General features: G+C 28.6%; 1 protein-coding gene across 1 annotated transcript in view; it reads right to left on the bottom strand.

Moving 5' to 3' along the window:
- LOC107441197 (trynity) overlaps positions 1-17,354 on the bottom strand; it is a 52,746-nt gene extending 35,392 nt beyond the window's left edge. The window contains exons 1-2 of the mRNA XM_043041940.2: positions 16,909-17,354; positions 4,109-4,226 (exon numbers count right to left, since the gene is read on the bottom strand). Coding sequence (XP_042897874.1) covers positions 4,109-4,172 — 64 coding nt within the window. The 5' untranslated portion in view covers positions 4,173-4,226; positions 16,909-17,354. The remainder of the gene's footprint in view (positions 1-4,108; positions 4,227-16,908) is intronic.
- Positions 17,355-17,919: the final 565 nt, after the last annotated feature.

The raw sequence follows: 17,919 nt of genomic DNA, 5'->3' as shown, positions 1-17,919 counted from the left end.
ATTTCATAATCATAAATTATTAAAATGCTGAACAAAATATTTCACTTATTTTGACCTAAATGAATACAAAATAATGAAGAAAAAAAAGGAATAAAAAACATGTTTCATAAAAATTCTGCGTCCAAGGGTTAAAATACTAAATTCGATTTAAATATTCGCATTAAGAAATATTTAAAAAAAATACTAGCAATCTCATCATTGTTGAATGTTCATTAAACTCCATAATTAAGAAATATTTTTCAAAAAAATAACACCGTGTAATCGATTGGATAATTGATTTCAGTTAAAATAATAAACGAACGAAACCAACGGTAATTATTGGCCATTCACTTCCAGGAAAATTCAACCTTATTTATCAAGCGTATAATATAAATAAACAGTTTTCTTAAGCAGACGCTCGCGGCACTAAAAAAAATATAAATCAAAATACTCAAACAAAACTCTCTTCAAGATGAATAAAAAAGAAGAATTCAACAATAAGATAGCGGTTTTTCTTCCTTGAATGGGGAGAGGTTCTGCCTTGGTGAAAACGGGAGGTGTTATTGCAACTTCTCTATTTGCAATGATAAATTTTCAGCACACACAGGAAATGACCTCCACGCATCCAGTAAACGCTCCAGTGGTGGGGCAATCGTCTATTTTCTTTTATGTCTGGATTGGAAAAAAGAAAGAAAAAAAAGGTATGACCGTGATACACCTCCACAATTAGATCTATTTATCAGGCCAAATTGCTCGCTTCAGAAAGTAAACGATCACACGTACTGCATCAATTATACCATCGTTCTTCGATGACGATGATGAATGATGTTTGGAAAAAAATAAGCTTGCAGAGTTGATTTTTACGTACTTTAACTCAATTAACGAGCTCTTGTTCTCAGGGAATAGTATTTTTTTGAAAACTTTTTTTTAATAATGGCAACGAGTAGATTTTGATGTAGGCACTATATCTAACAACAATGCGTGAAAAGATAAGCTGCTAGTTAAGTTCATTTGTTGTTGAAGATGAAAATGTTTGGAAAGAAAAATAGGATAGCGACATGCCCCATTGAAAGATTCTTAGAAAAAACAACATTTTAGTCGTTACAACTTTTTTAATGGTAGTGTTTGTTGTTATAAAAGTAAATTGGAGAGTAGAATTTTATAATATGTATTTATCTGAAAGAAATAATAATAATAAATTATTTACAATTCATAAATTCCCTATTTTTCTCTCGTTGTACTCTGTTAAGTCAATTTGGTTAAGTTAACTCGTTGTTAAGTCAATTTGTAATAATTAAAAAAAAAAAAAAAAGAAAGAAAGAAAGAGAGAAATAAAGGAACGAAGAAAGAAACAGTAAGAATATATACTTAGACTAAACAAAATACGTAAAATTATTATCCTATTTGAATATAACCTGATTGATAAATTTATCCTCGTTATCTGTACCCTGTAAATTTCAATTCTCATTTTCCCTGTACATTTCAGCCAATGAGCTATATTTTGATTTCACTTGTATGTGCAAAATTTATCGGGGCAAATCATTTTATTAAATCAAATTAATTTATTTATTAAATCAATTATCCAGTTTGTGGCTTACGAAGACTTACGAGATTGAAGTAAATAAATTACTAGAAACCATTATATATAAGAACTATTTACAACTAATCAACAGTGGTAATATATTACAACTACTGCACTCACAACCACATAGTAAATTTTGTGTGTAAATACTTGAACACTGGATTATCTAACCCATAATAAATTAAATTCAACATTTTTTGTGGATGATTTGTTTAAACAATTGCCTTCAGTTTCTAATATAATTTCTAAAACTGTAAAATGGGACATATTAAAACATAATTCAATATCGATGACATATTACAATCGATATCAGTTGACTAAAATATAAATCGAAATTTAATAATGATCAGTATTGAATATGAGGAATATCGATACTTTGTTACGATAATATCGAAATGTATTAAAACTATTCTTTCCTATTTTTTGATTGCCTATAATCGATGCCTTCTTTCGATACTATATCACTATACGTAAGCATGAGATTAAAAATATGTTTATTTATTTTGAAAAGGGGAGAGAAGATGCCGAAAATTTCTCAAACGTGCACAAGTTGTATGTAATAAGACTACCCCAAAGCTTTTTTTTTTAGTTTTAATCAACAGTACAACCTTCCTGAAAACGTGGCTTAAGGATAATAATTGGAGAGGATTGGAGTAGACAGTAGACATGCTACTTGTTAGAAACAAGTTATCAAATCAAAATATCGTCTGCATCGATTAGAACACCGCGTAGTATTATTCTTTGAAAAAAAAATTTAAGCGGTTTTTTTTGTATCAAGTAATCTTTTGTAAATCATGTTGTGGCAACAGTATTATTGCGATAGAAATCAGCAACCTTGATCATGTATTCGGTTGTTGTTTCTGTTTTTTAATCGAATTTCCACGTTTCTTTACAATTCCACTTCCTGGCAAGCTCAGATGAACTTATCTCACAAGGATTATATTTTTAAAGTTGCAAATAGGATTGTGCTTTTGCTTCTTTTTTCTTCTTCTTAAGCTATCTTACGCAGTTCGCGTCTATTTAAGTTGAATCATATCCCTCTGCATCATAAAAGTTTATGAAAATAAAAAGTACTTTTTACGATAAAAATCCTTTGAAAATACGATCCGGGTTTTTTTAAAGCAACATTTTAATCTAAAAGATAAATAGCAATTTTCTTTTAATCAAAGATAAAATAATGAAGCACATGGGAATAAAATATTTCTAATATACATTTTGCCAATTCTGCATCAGTTTTTTATTTCGATAAAAATCTGCAAAATTTGATCATGAAATTTACTTGCAGTTTTCTGAGGATTTCTTCCGATTTACTGGGAAGCTTTCATGAACTTCTCGCATCGTATGGAGTGATAAAATGCAGAAAATTAGATTAAAACAATCGTAGCTTAAAAGTTTATTGTGCCAATTCTATACCAGGAAATTAACCTTTTACGGCGTCCTTTTTTTCTCGTCATGTTAAGTTATTTTTGGGATCGAGATTGATTTATAAGAAAAAAAAATCTTTTAGCTTATCACCAGAAATTAATTCATTAAAACTAATTTCTCTGTGGGGAAGCAGGTGGAATTTTTTAAAATTTGATCTACTGTAAGGAATCAGCCATAAACTTGAACTATGTGCTTATAAATATTCGAATTTCTAAATTCCCTGCTTAAAACTAGAAATGAACTCTGGGGAAAATGGTCAAATAAAGGAGCTCATCATGCACAAGAAAAAATGGCTCCTCAAAGTTGGTCTGTCTTTTCTTCACCTAACGCTAACCTTTACTGTTACCCATATAAAAATGAACAAAGTGGGGGGGGGGAGTATACTTCCTTTAACGTTATAAAGGGTTAACTTGCTAAAAATTGACATACTTTTATTTCCACGAACTTGAAGCAATTTTAAACGATAGTGAAATAGATATTATAATAGTTACATAAATATTTGATTATCGTCAACTATAAAACATTATAACATTAACTAACTTTTTTTAAAAAAAATGTGCTCCTTTATTAAAAGTACTGAACTAATTACACGAAGGTCTTTTCATGTCACAATGGCAAGTAATGAAAAAAAATTAAATAAAAAGGAATTAATAATTAGAATGAATTAATAATTCCGTGATCAAGTGTAGTTGATAATTTTTATTGTTTTAACAACCACTTAGATTTTTAAAAGAATTAAAGAAAAAAGCTAAAAGAATCTTAGAAATAAAGGTCTAGGAATAATATAGTGATAAGCTACACTTTTTCTAAACATGAGATTATTACTTGCGTTTCTGAAAAAGCATTTCTAAAAGAGCCGACAGCATCTGAAGAATAGAAAATCTCGCTTCTTAGCAAGTTTGAAACGTTGCTTATCATTATATTACTCCAATTTCATTACTGTTTCGTTAGAAACTTACTTTTTTTAAAAATTGACTAAAAACAAAGAGATTTAACAATAATTTTTCCTTTTTTTTTCAGAAATTATTAAAGACAACTGGAAATGAGGGTACTTATGTAATAAGTTTTTACAACTTTTCATTCTTAAAGAATAGAAATGACTAAAAAATAAGAATGCCTTACCTTCACTTAGATGTGCAGTTAAAATTATTAGAATTCCTATTATAATCGGCGTTAATTTTCCCATGTTTTTCAGTCTGACTAGATGGGATCGTACAATTTTCTCTAGTCTATAGTCACCCTGAAATGAAAAAAGAATTATAATTAAATCAAATTAGCTGCTAATCATTTTAAATCTATCATTGATGCTATTTAAAGAAAAGTTTCACTTATTTGAAAATTATGATCAAGATCTATAAATCAGTTTTCGCGTTTCTTCTAACTCTAAGAAGAAAAAAAATGTGTGGTCAAAACTACCAGAATATTGCAAAATTTACGGCGTTTTTTAGCTCTATGAGAACAACAAAAGCAGCGATCATTTTTACCGTAGAGCTTTAGTAATAACTTTTGGTAATAACAATAAAATATGGCTTTATTATCATGCTATTTGATAGTAATGAGGTAATATTAGGTAATTTTGCCAAAAGAGATGGTAATTTTAACATTGTTATTAAAATAAGATCACTCCAAAATGCCCAGTTTGATCTTTTTGATTCTTTTTTTATCTCTTTCACTTCTAATTTAATTAGTAAGGGCCTATTGACTTCATTTTTTGTCGTTTGTTCTTATGTCTATAAGAGCTATCAACTCTTAAAATCATAAACAATACACATTTGCAGAGATACAAATGACTGTACAGGGCTGCACTAGATAACTAACTTAAATGTTACTCAGCTGGTTGTCCTCACATCTTTAAATGGAAGCGTGGAGTTAGTGATTCGAATCTCACTGCAACCCTAGACGCAGCTATTTATTTACTTTTTTACATACATATGCGTGCTCCTTTCAAAAACCTTGTCAGGTCGAAGATAGCACAAGATGTGAGATGAAGCTTAGATGTAAAGGGATCGAATCTCATTATTACATTCGACGTATATTTTTGCTATCTTAAATTAGTGCTGTTTTTCTAATTAGTTATTTTGTATTCACAAAGAAATCCATTTACATGCTTGAATAAATAAATCGCATGATCGCATGATAAAACAGACATCATAGTTTAATATATTTGAAATAGGTACTTTATTTACGTCACACTAAAGCTGCACATTGGGCTATTGGCGACGGTCTGGGAAACATCCCCGAGGATGATTCGAGGACATGCCTTATTCCCAAATTTGATTCTCTGCAGAGGGGATGACACAGGGGACATTTTAAGTTACGAAAACGGGCACAAAAACGTACTTTCTCCGGCTAGAGATACATTTTCTTTTGAATATCAAAATATGTGAGGCAGTCGCAATTTAGAAAATAGGATCCCTATAGTTTAAGCAGGAAATCCTTCGAAAGTTAGAACCCCCTTTTTTACGAATTTCGCTAGATCTAGGAAAGTTTTTAAGCGAATCGAAAAAGTTGTGAACAAAATTATAAATTTTGTATATTCCAAGATCCATGGGTATTTGTTTATTCCATGTAAATAGTAGTGAAGAAATTTAGTATTTTTTATAATAATAACTAAAATAAAATTTAGTGTTTAATATTTTTAACTAATAGTCGAAAAAAATTTAATAGTAAAGGTACATACATTTTTTACATTTAGTTGAATTAAGTACTTTTTAACGTCAAAATACAAACTTCGAATAAAATCGATCAAATAGTTCTTGAAGATAGTTCTTTATTGATTATTATTTTCTATTTACAAACTATTTGGCCAATTTCATTCTAATTTAGTCATTTACAATTATGTAATTTATAATAGAGTAAAAATTTTTATATCTCAAATTTTTTTCAGTCATTAGAAGAAAAAAATTATAAATAATTACAAAAAAACATTATTTACAATTATAATAAGAATTATTATTTACCATCTTTAAGCAAAAGAGTTTTACAATTGTGTACAAATATTTTTTGGTTCGCTTAAAAACTTCCTGAGATACTGTAAAATATGCAAAAAGGGAAATCCGTGGGAAAAGGTTTGTTCTAGAGAAAGTACGTTTTTGTGTCTGGTAGCGTAAATATAGATTGCACTAATATTAGAGGAGGTCATCCTTTTGAACCATTAAGTCTCGATTATTAGAACAAAAGTTATTCAGTGCTATATCTTTTTCTAGTGCACTGTGCACAAAAAACTAGAAAAGTAATACCGATATGAATTTTTAAAGCCGGATAATTTAACCAACTAGTTCGTACAATTCATTTTTGTGTTAAGGAAATAAAAATGAAAGCATATTTACCTAAATTCTCGATAAAATTGTGTTGAAAAAAAAAAGAAAAAAAAACCATATATATGCATGTCTCTATACCTTTAATTATGACAAAAAGAAAAAATATTAAAATCATTCAAGCAAAACCTTATTTGAATTTTGCATTCCTCAAACACTCATTTAAAGTAATAAAATTTTCTTTGAAATAATATTAAAATTCCATTAAACTGAATGAATTTTAAATATCTATAACCAAAATGCTATTTGAAAAAAAGAAAAAAAAAACTAAATACATGCACGTCTTTTGAATTTAAATGTAAATGAACTTACTAGCATTAACAAGAACAAAACATTGTTTGTCCTTTATGCTGCCTAATTCTCCAATTAAAATTTGTCAATTGGAATAGCAAATCAAATTTAATTTCAATTAAGTCTGGTGAACTTAATATAAATGTTTAGAGAGGAGAAACAATGAAGCAGTTGTGTTTACCACGGAACATCTGTTTCTAAACTTTTGTCTCAACAGTAATTAAAAGAAATGAATTAAACCAAATCCAAACCAAATGTTATTATAAAAGTCAACACCACACACAACATTACACAACTGCATAGTCATTAGTTAAAGTCAACATAAGTCAAATTGAGTGTATAAATACACATTACGCAGTAATTATACACTCACTGGCCAATGAATGAGAGATTTTTTCGATTAAGTGATCGTTAGTGGGGAAAACCTGTTTATGCAGTGGGTATTACCAGATTAGAAAGCTATAGCATAGGAACGACAGATTTTTCATCATTTGAAAAAGAATATGTCATTTGTTTAGCTGGTGAAGACAGCAGAACTCGGACAAACAACCATGTCAAAGATTTTCTGGAGCTTGCAATGGAACCTAAAGTAATTGCCTAGAACAGCGCTTCCCAAACGGTGTCCCAAGGAAGCCCTAGGGTTCCCTGGAAAAGTTAAAAGGGTTCCAAGAGTTTGGCTTTTCTGAAAACAGTTTTTATTAACATTTTCGAAACCTGTAAATATACTTAGATCCAATCCATATACCAGTATATACTTAATATTTCGATTACCTTTACAAAACTATTTAAAAAAAGCCAATGCAAAAGAAATGGCAAGTTTTTTTCCTTTAAGAAAGCATAATTTTCTATTAATGTATTATATGAAGTATGAAAAAGACAGTCTTTATAAAAGTTGCTATAATGGTGTTAAACATCGCGTTTTGAAAACAAAAGTAACAAAACTTGTAAATAAAAGATATGCTTCCCTAATAACCATTTTCAATATTTATTACAGTTATTTTCAGTTTTAATTTCAATGAAAATCATAATTCGTCTTAATTTATTTTCAGCTTTTTTATATGTACACACTGAAAACAAATTCATAACTAGAGTAAATTCAGACGGTCGGACATAAAACATGATTTAAAATTATTAATGATAAAATTTCCCTACCTTTATCAAATATTTTAAAAATAGAGTAGTGTTTTAGTTTCTGATGCGTTCACAAGTGTCTTTATAAACTTTCTTTATGAAGTCGGGGTTAAAGATTGTTGGCCATTTAGGGTTTCGTAGCCGAAAAGAATTGTGAACAGCTGGTTTAGAAAACGTAACTGTGGTTCGAACACAATTAACGAAGACTGTGATCGGCGTCATCTCCAACGAATTGTTTTACAGAAAAGGGACTACTATTCTTTTGATGACAATTGACCGATTTCGGTTCAAGTGATGAGCAGAGATTTGCAAAGGATGGGGATGCATAGTTGGATGCTGGTGACGACACCTCACATGTCTGCCCAATATCCTAGAATTCGTTTGCAGGGATGTTTGGAAAAACGACAGTGGACATTTGAAGACTTTAAACTGGTTACTGTTTGTCGAAGATAGGTACTCTGCCAGACATTCGTCTGGAGCTGTGGCCGTGACTATGGTAACGAGGTATGATTATTTCAAGTAGGGTTGCGGGGCTGGTTTTGGTGAGAGAAAAGGAGACCTCTTCATCGAAGCTGCTCTCCCTAAAATGCCCTCTTCTTGTTTCCATAGCACCAGACTGCCGCAGACTTTGTGGCGGTCAGAGTACTTATCTTAGACAAACAGTGCGTGGTCGGATAGGATTCGCGGCACCTTGTTTTGCTTTAATGATGGCTCTTAATCAAATTCTACGATAACCCATAAAGACAAGCATCAATCTTGTCTTGCTCACACTGTGCTAAGATGTGGTGGGAGCATCATGATGTGGGCACGTTCTGCTGGTATTAAAATCATGTCCTGGTGTTTCTCGAGGGTAAACAAAACATTATGTAATACATAGAAATATTGGGAGATCAAAAAGCATTCTGATACTCTACAGTTTTTGCTTGGGGGGGGTGAAGGATGCGTCATGGATGATAATACCATTACACATAAAATCAGAAGCATTCAAAATGGGTTCAATGAATATCAGTTCTGGCTTCCAACAGATTAGTGTAAGATATTGATGATGATGTAAAATGATAACGTTCTTGATCTTGTAAGATCTTGATGATGATGTAAGACCCTGATCATTGAAAGTAAACAAAACCCTACACAATTTATGGACATATTGGCAGATCGAATACATCCTGCTAAGTTACATTTTTGCTCCGAAGATGAAGGATGCGTCATTGATGATGATGTCATTGCTCATCGTGCCAGAAGCGTTCAATATGGGTTCATTGAACATCAATATAACTTCTAACACCTTCCTTGACTACCACAATACCCGAATCTTAACTGAATAAAAAAAAAACTTTGGACATGTTGGAAAGTTATGTTCGACAACAATTTTCTCTTCTATCCAATATGCAGGATTTGAGAGTCTGTCTAGTCAGTGCATGGTATTTTCTGGCCACTCCCGAACACCTGAAATATCATTATTTCCATGAACACGGACAGTTATGTGTGTAAAAGAGGCCCAATAAAATGTTAGTCAACCGTTTCTGATTCATTGGTCAGTGTGTGTAGAAATCTAGAAATCAATTTAAGCGATGACCTATTTTTTCAGGCTTTTCTTTGTACAGCCTATTTTTAAATATTGATTATATTGCTGGTTATAAGGTTACTCTTACAAAAAGTTTTCTCATCAATTTCCATTCATAATTTTCTAAATTATTATCGTATGTTAATTCAAGACATTTTCCTATTTCAAGATATTAATACTATATTATATTTATTTAAATCAATAGATGTCCCTATAATAATAGTTACTTACTTTAATAGAAAATAGGTATTTTGAATTTCAAAATTTATCTATTTATAGCTACTTACGCAATTTATTTTCCATAAAAAATGTAAAAAAATAGGCATGGAACAAATTTACAAACTAATTCATAGTTGTTTAAAGTCTGGAGGCTGAAAGTTTTGAATTTGAATAATGTTTTTAAAACAGCATTTTTATGCATTTTAAATGATTAGTTTCAATTCATCTCATTACAATTCTTTATGTTATCATAAACCGGATGAAACTCTATAAATTCTATTAGATGTTTTGGGATTGTTGAACTTTAAGTAGCAGGCACGAATTTGTTTACCATTTTTTTCCGAAATTGAACGGAAAAATCTGTATAATGAGTTCGTGAAGTAAAAACTGTAAAAATAATTTTCAAACGCGAACTCACGAAAAGGTATTTTTTCGTTTATCAAACAATGAAAATGATCGAATCATTAAAGGTCATCTTTTGCTTGTTATGACTGGCGGAATTGAGATGTTCCTTAATTAGGATGAGGGCTGCAAGTTTATTATTTTAACATGATTGTTTGGTAATGTTTAGATTTCTTATTTCAGTCTTATCTTTCAACATTGTTAAAATTACTAAAAAAAAAACTGATAAAGCAAACTTTTCGAAAAATAAATAATGATATGCTCAATCACTAATTTTAACAGTCAATTTCGCATTTGTTATTGTTATCATTATTATTATTACTATTACTACTACTATCTCATTTATTTTAATTTAATATTTGATGTAAGAAAGTAAGAAAAAGTTAAAAACCGTTTTAAAAGCGGGCGATATTAAATTGAGAAGAAAAAATTAATGAGAATATGAATTAAATTAGAAGAATTGAGAAGAGAAAAGGAGTATGTGTACAAAAGTAATAACATTTAAAACAATTATTTTAAAAATTGCAAAAGCAGCACTAAAACAATAAATAAAGCTCAAATAGCGGTATTAATACTTAACTAACCAGAGAATCGTGTTAATCAAGGGGAGACAAGTACAAAAGATTAGGGGAGACAAGCTTAGGGGAGACAGTACAAAATGTTTTTATTCAAATCAATTTACTTCCAATTGTTGGTCAAAAGTTTCATACAAAAGTACAGATAATAGAAAAATAGATAATATGCATTTTTAGTTTATAAATTTTGAGTCATTTATTAAATACGGCTATGCAGTTTTTGCTTAATTCATTAGAAATATGTACTCCCCCTCTCAAAGTTTAATCAATATGCAAAATTTTATTCAACAAATAGAAATTATTCAAAATAATATTCTAAATAAATTAAAAAATCTTCTCAATTTTTTTGAAATCAGGAAAACTCGACTGTCTTGATTTAATGTATTATTTTTTTGGCTTTGCATCATTTTTTGTTTTAATATTTTTTTGTATTATTTTTTAAAATAATCTTAGAATCCAGAAAAAAAGAACCCTAAAAGTAAAATGCATAAAACGGGTCAATGTGCAAATTTTAAAAACTTCAGTAAGATCAAAGTAAATTTGGATATTGGTATTATTTATTCCCCTAAGTTTGAACGATTTATGCACAGTTGCCCCCCCCCCCCACAAAGAAAACGGAGGACCACTCTGAATAACTTTTGATCTAATGATTTGATCTTTACGTTCTAAGACTCAATCTTAATGACTCAAGGGGGTGATTTCAAATATTCTGATTAATAAGTGCAGACAATATTTTAAGTTACAAAATCAGATACAATCCTTTCAAGAAACGTACTTTTTTTTCCGGCAGATTCAGATTTCTGATCCCTAAAATATAGAGGACAGCCGCAATTTAGGAAATAGGATCGTTGGTCAGGAGAGCGCTCTAAAGTTTGAACCCCTCACCGTTAATACTTTCTGCGTATTTCACTAAATGTTCAGAACTTTTTAAGCGAACTAAAATTTTTGCACACAAATATAAAACTCGTTTATCGTTATAATTGATCATGGAATTATCTTAACGAGTTTTGTAAGTTTATATAAAACTCGTTAAGATAATTCCATGATAAAAATAACTTTTAATATACATTATTATTATTTTATTTTTTAATTGTCAAAAAAGTTTTTAACTGTAAGGTATACCCTTTCTTTCCAACATTTTAAAGAAGGTAATTTCACATGGCAATTGGCGAAATTTGAGCAAAATCGGTCGAATAGTACCTGAGAAAGCAATTTTAAGTATTTGACTTTTTTGAAACTCAATTTCTTAGGAACTTTTCGACTTATTTCGTTTAAATTTCGTATTTTGCCATGTAAAATAACTTTCCTTAAAACGATGTAAGAAATCTTATGTAAGAAATAATAGAAAATATTAAATACTTATTAAAAGTTATTTTTTTGCTCAGAATTGGTCCAAATTTTGAGCCGCTCTCCTGACCAAACTATTGGGACCCTATTTTCTGAATTGTGGTTACTCCTATATTTTCAGTGTTAATAATCTAAATTCGTCAAAAAAAAAGGCGTTTGTTTAGAGAAATTACGTTTTTATATATCTGATTTCGTATCTTATAATTATAGTCTGCGCTTATTAATTAGCATATTGGGGGTCACCTCCTCAAACTATTAAGATTGTGACCTGGAACGTAAAGATTCGATTAAAAGCTATTCAGAGTTTTTGCGCATTTTACAATGGTTTTCGAAGTATTGCCGTTCCTTAATGGGGCGTTGCTTTTGTGGTCACACTGTATGTAGATTTTGCGTTTTACAAAAATTATGATGTGAAATAACTCGATTCCCAAATAAATATTTTTATAGAAAGAAACTCGGTTCTCTTCTATCTTTGCACACCAATCCCCATGATTGTTCCGCAATAAGCATTTTTTCTTGATGATAAACAGATTGTTACTTCAAAATTAAAAGTTTAACGGATTCAGTTTCGATTTTATTGAGATAAAATTTAAGTAATCATTTTGCTCGGTCACAATTCAACTTCATCTACAATTATCTTTTTTATATCTCTTTTCAAATTTCGTAAACTGTTTTCTCACTGTAAGGGTGGAAATAGCCTGTAGAGCGGCACGTATGGTATTTTTCTCAACAAGTTTAGCAGTTAATAATGCTCGAACAAATTATCGAATGTTTTTTTTAAAATTCTATCGTAATTTCTATACACTTTTCTACACACTTTAGTTATTTCAATTCTTTAAGTCTTATAGTTTTTGCTCAGCAAAGCAAAACACTCAAAACAGCAGCGTCTGCTTACGCCCTTACGATTTTTTTTTTAATACAGAGAGATATTTTGTTTTTATTCCAAAAAATACCGTTTTTTCGGCTCATCGTCATAATTACAGCACAAACCATTCTCAAAATCTCTCAAACATATCCGCTGAGCAGCATTTATAGGTCAATAGGCTTACAATGAGTTGAGTTGTATCAAATGTCCCGAAGACTTCTTTACTGTTTCGTCTGCTCAGGAAACAAATAACTTATTGTTTGTTTTTTAAATGTTTTGTTGCACGCGATTTCAAGGTGATGCCATCGGCAAAATGAATATAAAAAAATGAATTGATCTAGTGTGAATCGCTAGTTCAAGAATGATGAGGCATTTTAAAAGATAATTACACGTTATTAACAGAAGCAGTGACATGTAATAAGATGTTAACAAGATAGGGTTCCTTATACAAATGTCGATTTTAAGTTATTGTCGTTTAATTCGTAACAAATAAAGATTAGTTATGTATCTTTAAAAACCAAACGATAACAATTCGTAACTGTTATTTGATTGTTCGAGAACTTTAAGAAAGAAATTAAATCAACAAATATTGTAAGAGATTTTATCATTCAATGTAATGTAATTAATGATTTTCGAGACTACAGAACATCTCGAAATGGTTAATAATAAATAATAACATGAAGTAATTGCAATTATAATTTCAATTTGTTATTCGACTAAGAATTGCTTTTGTAGTTATATAAAATGTAATGTTATAATATTTCGTACTTAACACTTGAAATGTAAAAAAAAAGGCGAAAACTTTAGGCAAATAAGCAATGGTTTTAAAAAATCAAAATAAGTTCTACATAATTTGTTTAAAAGCTTTTTTCATTTCATTGAAAAGCTGTTTCATTTTAAAACCAGAAAGGGTCTGAAGTTACTTCTTTTTTAATTTATTGATTAAAAATAATGATTTAAAAACTTTGGTTAAGAAAGTAACAATGACAAAATAAAGTGGCAACTTCATGTTTTAACTATAGAAAACTTTGATAATTTTAATAACTTGATATAAATTTAAGAAAAATCTAACAAAATAGTAAATTACTGATAGATCATAAATAATTTTGTGTAATATTTATTTTACATCATTTTTTTTACTCACAAACTGTGGTAAGTTAAAATAAGCGTATCTATATATTCCAAAGAGCCAAAACCACTATTTTTTTATCATTTTAATTTGAATCTTTTTCGACTGAGGTGTACTATTATGTCCTTCAAAGCTGACTTATATGTTATGTATCATTTCTTTCAACTTAATCTTCTGATAAGGCATTGCGTTTGGAAATATTTTATATTCTAGAGAGAGATTATTTTATTTTATAATTTAAGTATATTTAAGTTCAATTATTTAACGGAATTCTTAAAAATTAAATATTTATAAGAATTAAAAAATGAAACAAATTTCAACTATAAATTTAAACTGGAAATTAATCAACTGAAATTGAACTAACTTAATTATACGCATGTAAAAGAAATAAAATGAATAAAAGTAATAATAAAAAGTTAGTGACAAATAAAAGTTTTTTTAAAATTAATTCAAGAGTATGTAGGTGTAAAAATAAATTTGGGTTCACTGTTAAAATTTGAAATAGCGCATTTTGTACTAGGTTCATTATTTTAATCACACATTTCTAATTATTTTCATTTCTTTACATACGAATTTTGTGCTCTATACCTTTTTACAAGAGCTCATTTTTTAAACATTCATTAAACATTAAAGTTTACAATTTTGAAAGCTCTTACGAAACATATTTTAAAAATTTTGTTAAATGTTATAACTGAGTTCTATATTTATACTGAGTTCCATATTCATTCTAGGTTCGCACTTTCTACTATATCACTTTTTTTAAATGAAGTTCTTTAATTCCACTTTTCTTATTACAAAAGTTTTATATAAAAGATAGAATGGAATTAACGAATTGATCGAATCTTTGTTTGCTCTTTTTAAACTGAATTCAGAAATAACTTTCTTACGAACCTTGAAAAGTCAATTTCAGAATGAGTAGAAACATCAGGAAGTTTCAATGATGATGAAACTCAAAACAAACGTAACAAATATATTGAAATAGTTGTAACTTATTTTTTAAACATATAGGTAAAATAAATATAACTTTTAAGTTAATAACAATAATATAAATAATTTGTAATAACGTATAATAATATTGTTAATAATGATAATTTGTTATTAATTTTTTAAGTTAATAACAAATCTATTAACTAATTTTTTAATTATCAAAAAGCTGTTTTTCATTTGTTATTTATTTATTTATTTTTCTTACAATTGAAGGCAGAATGATATATATTTGCAGTCAAACCAAACGTGTTTTATAAATTCGATTCTTTTCCTTTTGCGGCTTAGCGTGTATTTCCACTAAACTCTTTACATTTTGTATATGCAATGCACATTGAAAGCAATCCAAACTAAATTCGAATTATTATGAAAAGAAAATTACAATGTTTTAAACGAATAAAAAACTTGAAAAATATTATAATGTGCATTATTTCTTGCTATATAATTTTTATTATTTTGTTTCATTAGTTTTAAAAAAGGCTCACTAGAGACAATATCTAATTATTATTATTGCGGAGAGTTATTTTTTAAAACACATTTTTCCTTAAACATCAAAACTTTTTTAAATTTGTTTTCATAATTTCTATGTTTACTTTTCGCATAAAAAACCGAATTTATTTACATTATAACAAAAACTAAATTAAAAATTAGTCAATAAAAATTAATGAACAAAAATGAAACCAGAAAAAAATTGTTTTTTCATTTTTTTAAAAGTATTTTAAGTTCATGCAATGAAAACGTGAAAATAAAAACTATAACCTATATTCTTTTAATTAATACACACATTTAAATTATTATTTTATGATATTGGAAATTAAAATTGCTAAAAAAGTGAAAATCAATTTTTCATTTCATCCTGCTTTAAAAAGTAAAAAAAGCAATTTTCTCTAGGTATAAAAATTTAATTAAAAATCAAATATAAGAGCAATATACATATTTTACCATTCAAAAATTAATTTTTGTAATCACAAAAGTATAAACAAATATTTTTTAATTGACAATAATATGTTACAATTATTTCCCTTAATTTGAAATTAAAATTGTATTAATAGAATTTCATATAGCAAAAATTTGTTAAAATTAGAAACAATATAATATATTTTAATGTAATAATAAAATGAATATTTCTGCCAATATCTCAAAAATAAAAGATAAATTGTTTAAATTTTTTTTTACACTTTTAAATTAATTTAAGATATTGGATTTAAAAATGTAATTGTTTTCGTTATTAAAATAAATTTTTTTCTTTCCGGTTAATTTTTAAAAAGGGCTAAAAATTACTTAAACAAGAAGTATGAAAAATCTGCGACAACGTTTTATGAAAAAAATAAATTTAAATTACGTAAAAAATTACCTTTCCAGTTAGTATCGTAAAATTAAAAATAGATAATTTTTAATTAATTTAACAGTTATTTTACAAAATTAAAATTGCATTTGTAAGGAATTGGTTTTCTTTCCGTTATAAAACTACCGAAAAGTAATTATGCTGGAAACATGAGAAATCTGAGTTAATATTTAATGAATTAAAATATTATTACCATAAAAAAAGCCTTTTTGTTAATATCGCAAACTAATAATAAGTAATTATTTAATTTATACAAAAGCTATTTTATGTCCAAAAGTAATTTTATATCTTTTATTTACTTTTAAAGAAAAAGACTAAAAATTAATCAAGAAGAAAAAGTAGGAAAAATCTGAATCAGCATTTTATTACCATAAAAAAAGAAATTTTCAGAAAATATCGCATCATTTAAAATAACAAATAATTTCTAATGAATCATTAGTTATTTTACAAAATTAGAAAGAGAAATTATATAAGAGTAAACATAAAGAGAAATTATTTTTTCTTATTCATTTGTAGAAACTACTGAAAATTAATTCAGCAAAAAATATGATCAATCTGAATACCCATAATAACTTCCCTGTTACAATCATAAAATTAATTGGTAGGTAGTTTTTCAACCAATTGAATAGTTTTTTAGCAAGCTAAAAATGCTCTCGTAAAGGAAATTATTATTTTTTTTATCAGTTCTTAGTGAGCACTGGAAAATGAATCAAATAAAAGTTGATTAAAATTTATAAAAAAAAGCAAACTCACCTTATTTTTTTCGGAGTAATGACCTCCGGCGAGAATTTCTTTAATAAGATAATCACAAATATCTTGCTATGAAATTCAGTTCCAAATATCTCCCAAAGTCAAAACTATGAACAGAATTAAAACTCAAAGTCAGTTTCTTTCAATCATCCACAGAAACAAATTCAAACAACTGATGAAGAGTTAAGTCCCAAAATGAGAAGAAGATAGAGAAGATGAAGATGCTGAACTTGACCGTTTGCCGGTAAGGAAGTTAATAAAGCGTTTGGAAGAGACCTTGGACGTTTTTATATGGGGATGGAACGAAGCGTGAAATGATGATCGGCAGCTTCTTCTTCCGACGCCACGCCACATGAAGGATTGCAAAGTGTACCGGTTCACTTGGCGCTCTATTTGCCCTCACGGCAGCGTGACCGTCGACACCGAGCGTTTTTTTCTTTCTTCTTTTTTTTCTTTCTGCCAAAGAACACCGAAGAGTGGGTGGAATAGTTAAATTTTATTCAAAAATTTTACCACTTGAAACCGTTAAAAAGTCCGAGTATTGTTACAGTAGTTAAAGGTATTGATTAATTTTTCCGTTTGGAAAAACAGACAAATTGAAGATCAGTTATCCGAAAATGATCCGTTAACGTTACCACGAGACGGTGTCAGTCACTGGAAACTGTGAATGAAGTTTTCTGTACTAGTATTAGTTGACAGGAAAAGTGGGAAGTATGACAAGCGACGGGAAACTTTATCGAGCTTGTGAAACTGTCAAAGCAAAGTTATAAACTAGAATATATACCAAATGATTACCATTATTGTGGGTAATGGTAGGCGCTTTGAATCTTAAATAAACATCTAAAATAGCGGCTTCTTCTTACTCTTTTTTACCGAAAATATAGTCACAAGTCATCACTCGAAGCTTACGTTTATGTAGGTAGAGTGAGCAATAATAATAATATAAACGAATCCCTCTAAATAACTTTTAATCAAATTATCGGATCATCACGATCCAGAACTCAATCTCAATGG

Source organism: Parasteatoda tepidariorum, chromosome 4, assembly GCF_043381705.1.
Source record: "Parasteatoda tepidariorum isolate YZ-2023 chromosome 4, CAS_Ptep_4.0, whole genome shotgun sequence".
Classification (NCBI taxonomy): domain Eukaryota; kingdom Metazoa; phylum Arthropoda; class Arachnida; order Araneae; family Theridiidae; genus Parasteatoda; species Parasteatoda tepidariorum.
Note: the sequence above shows the minus strand (reverse complement) of the source record. Positions and strands in the feature narration are given on the sequence as shown.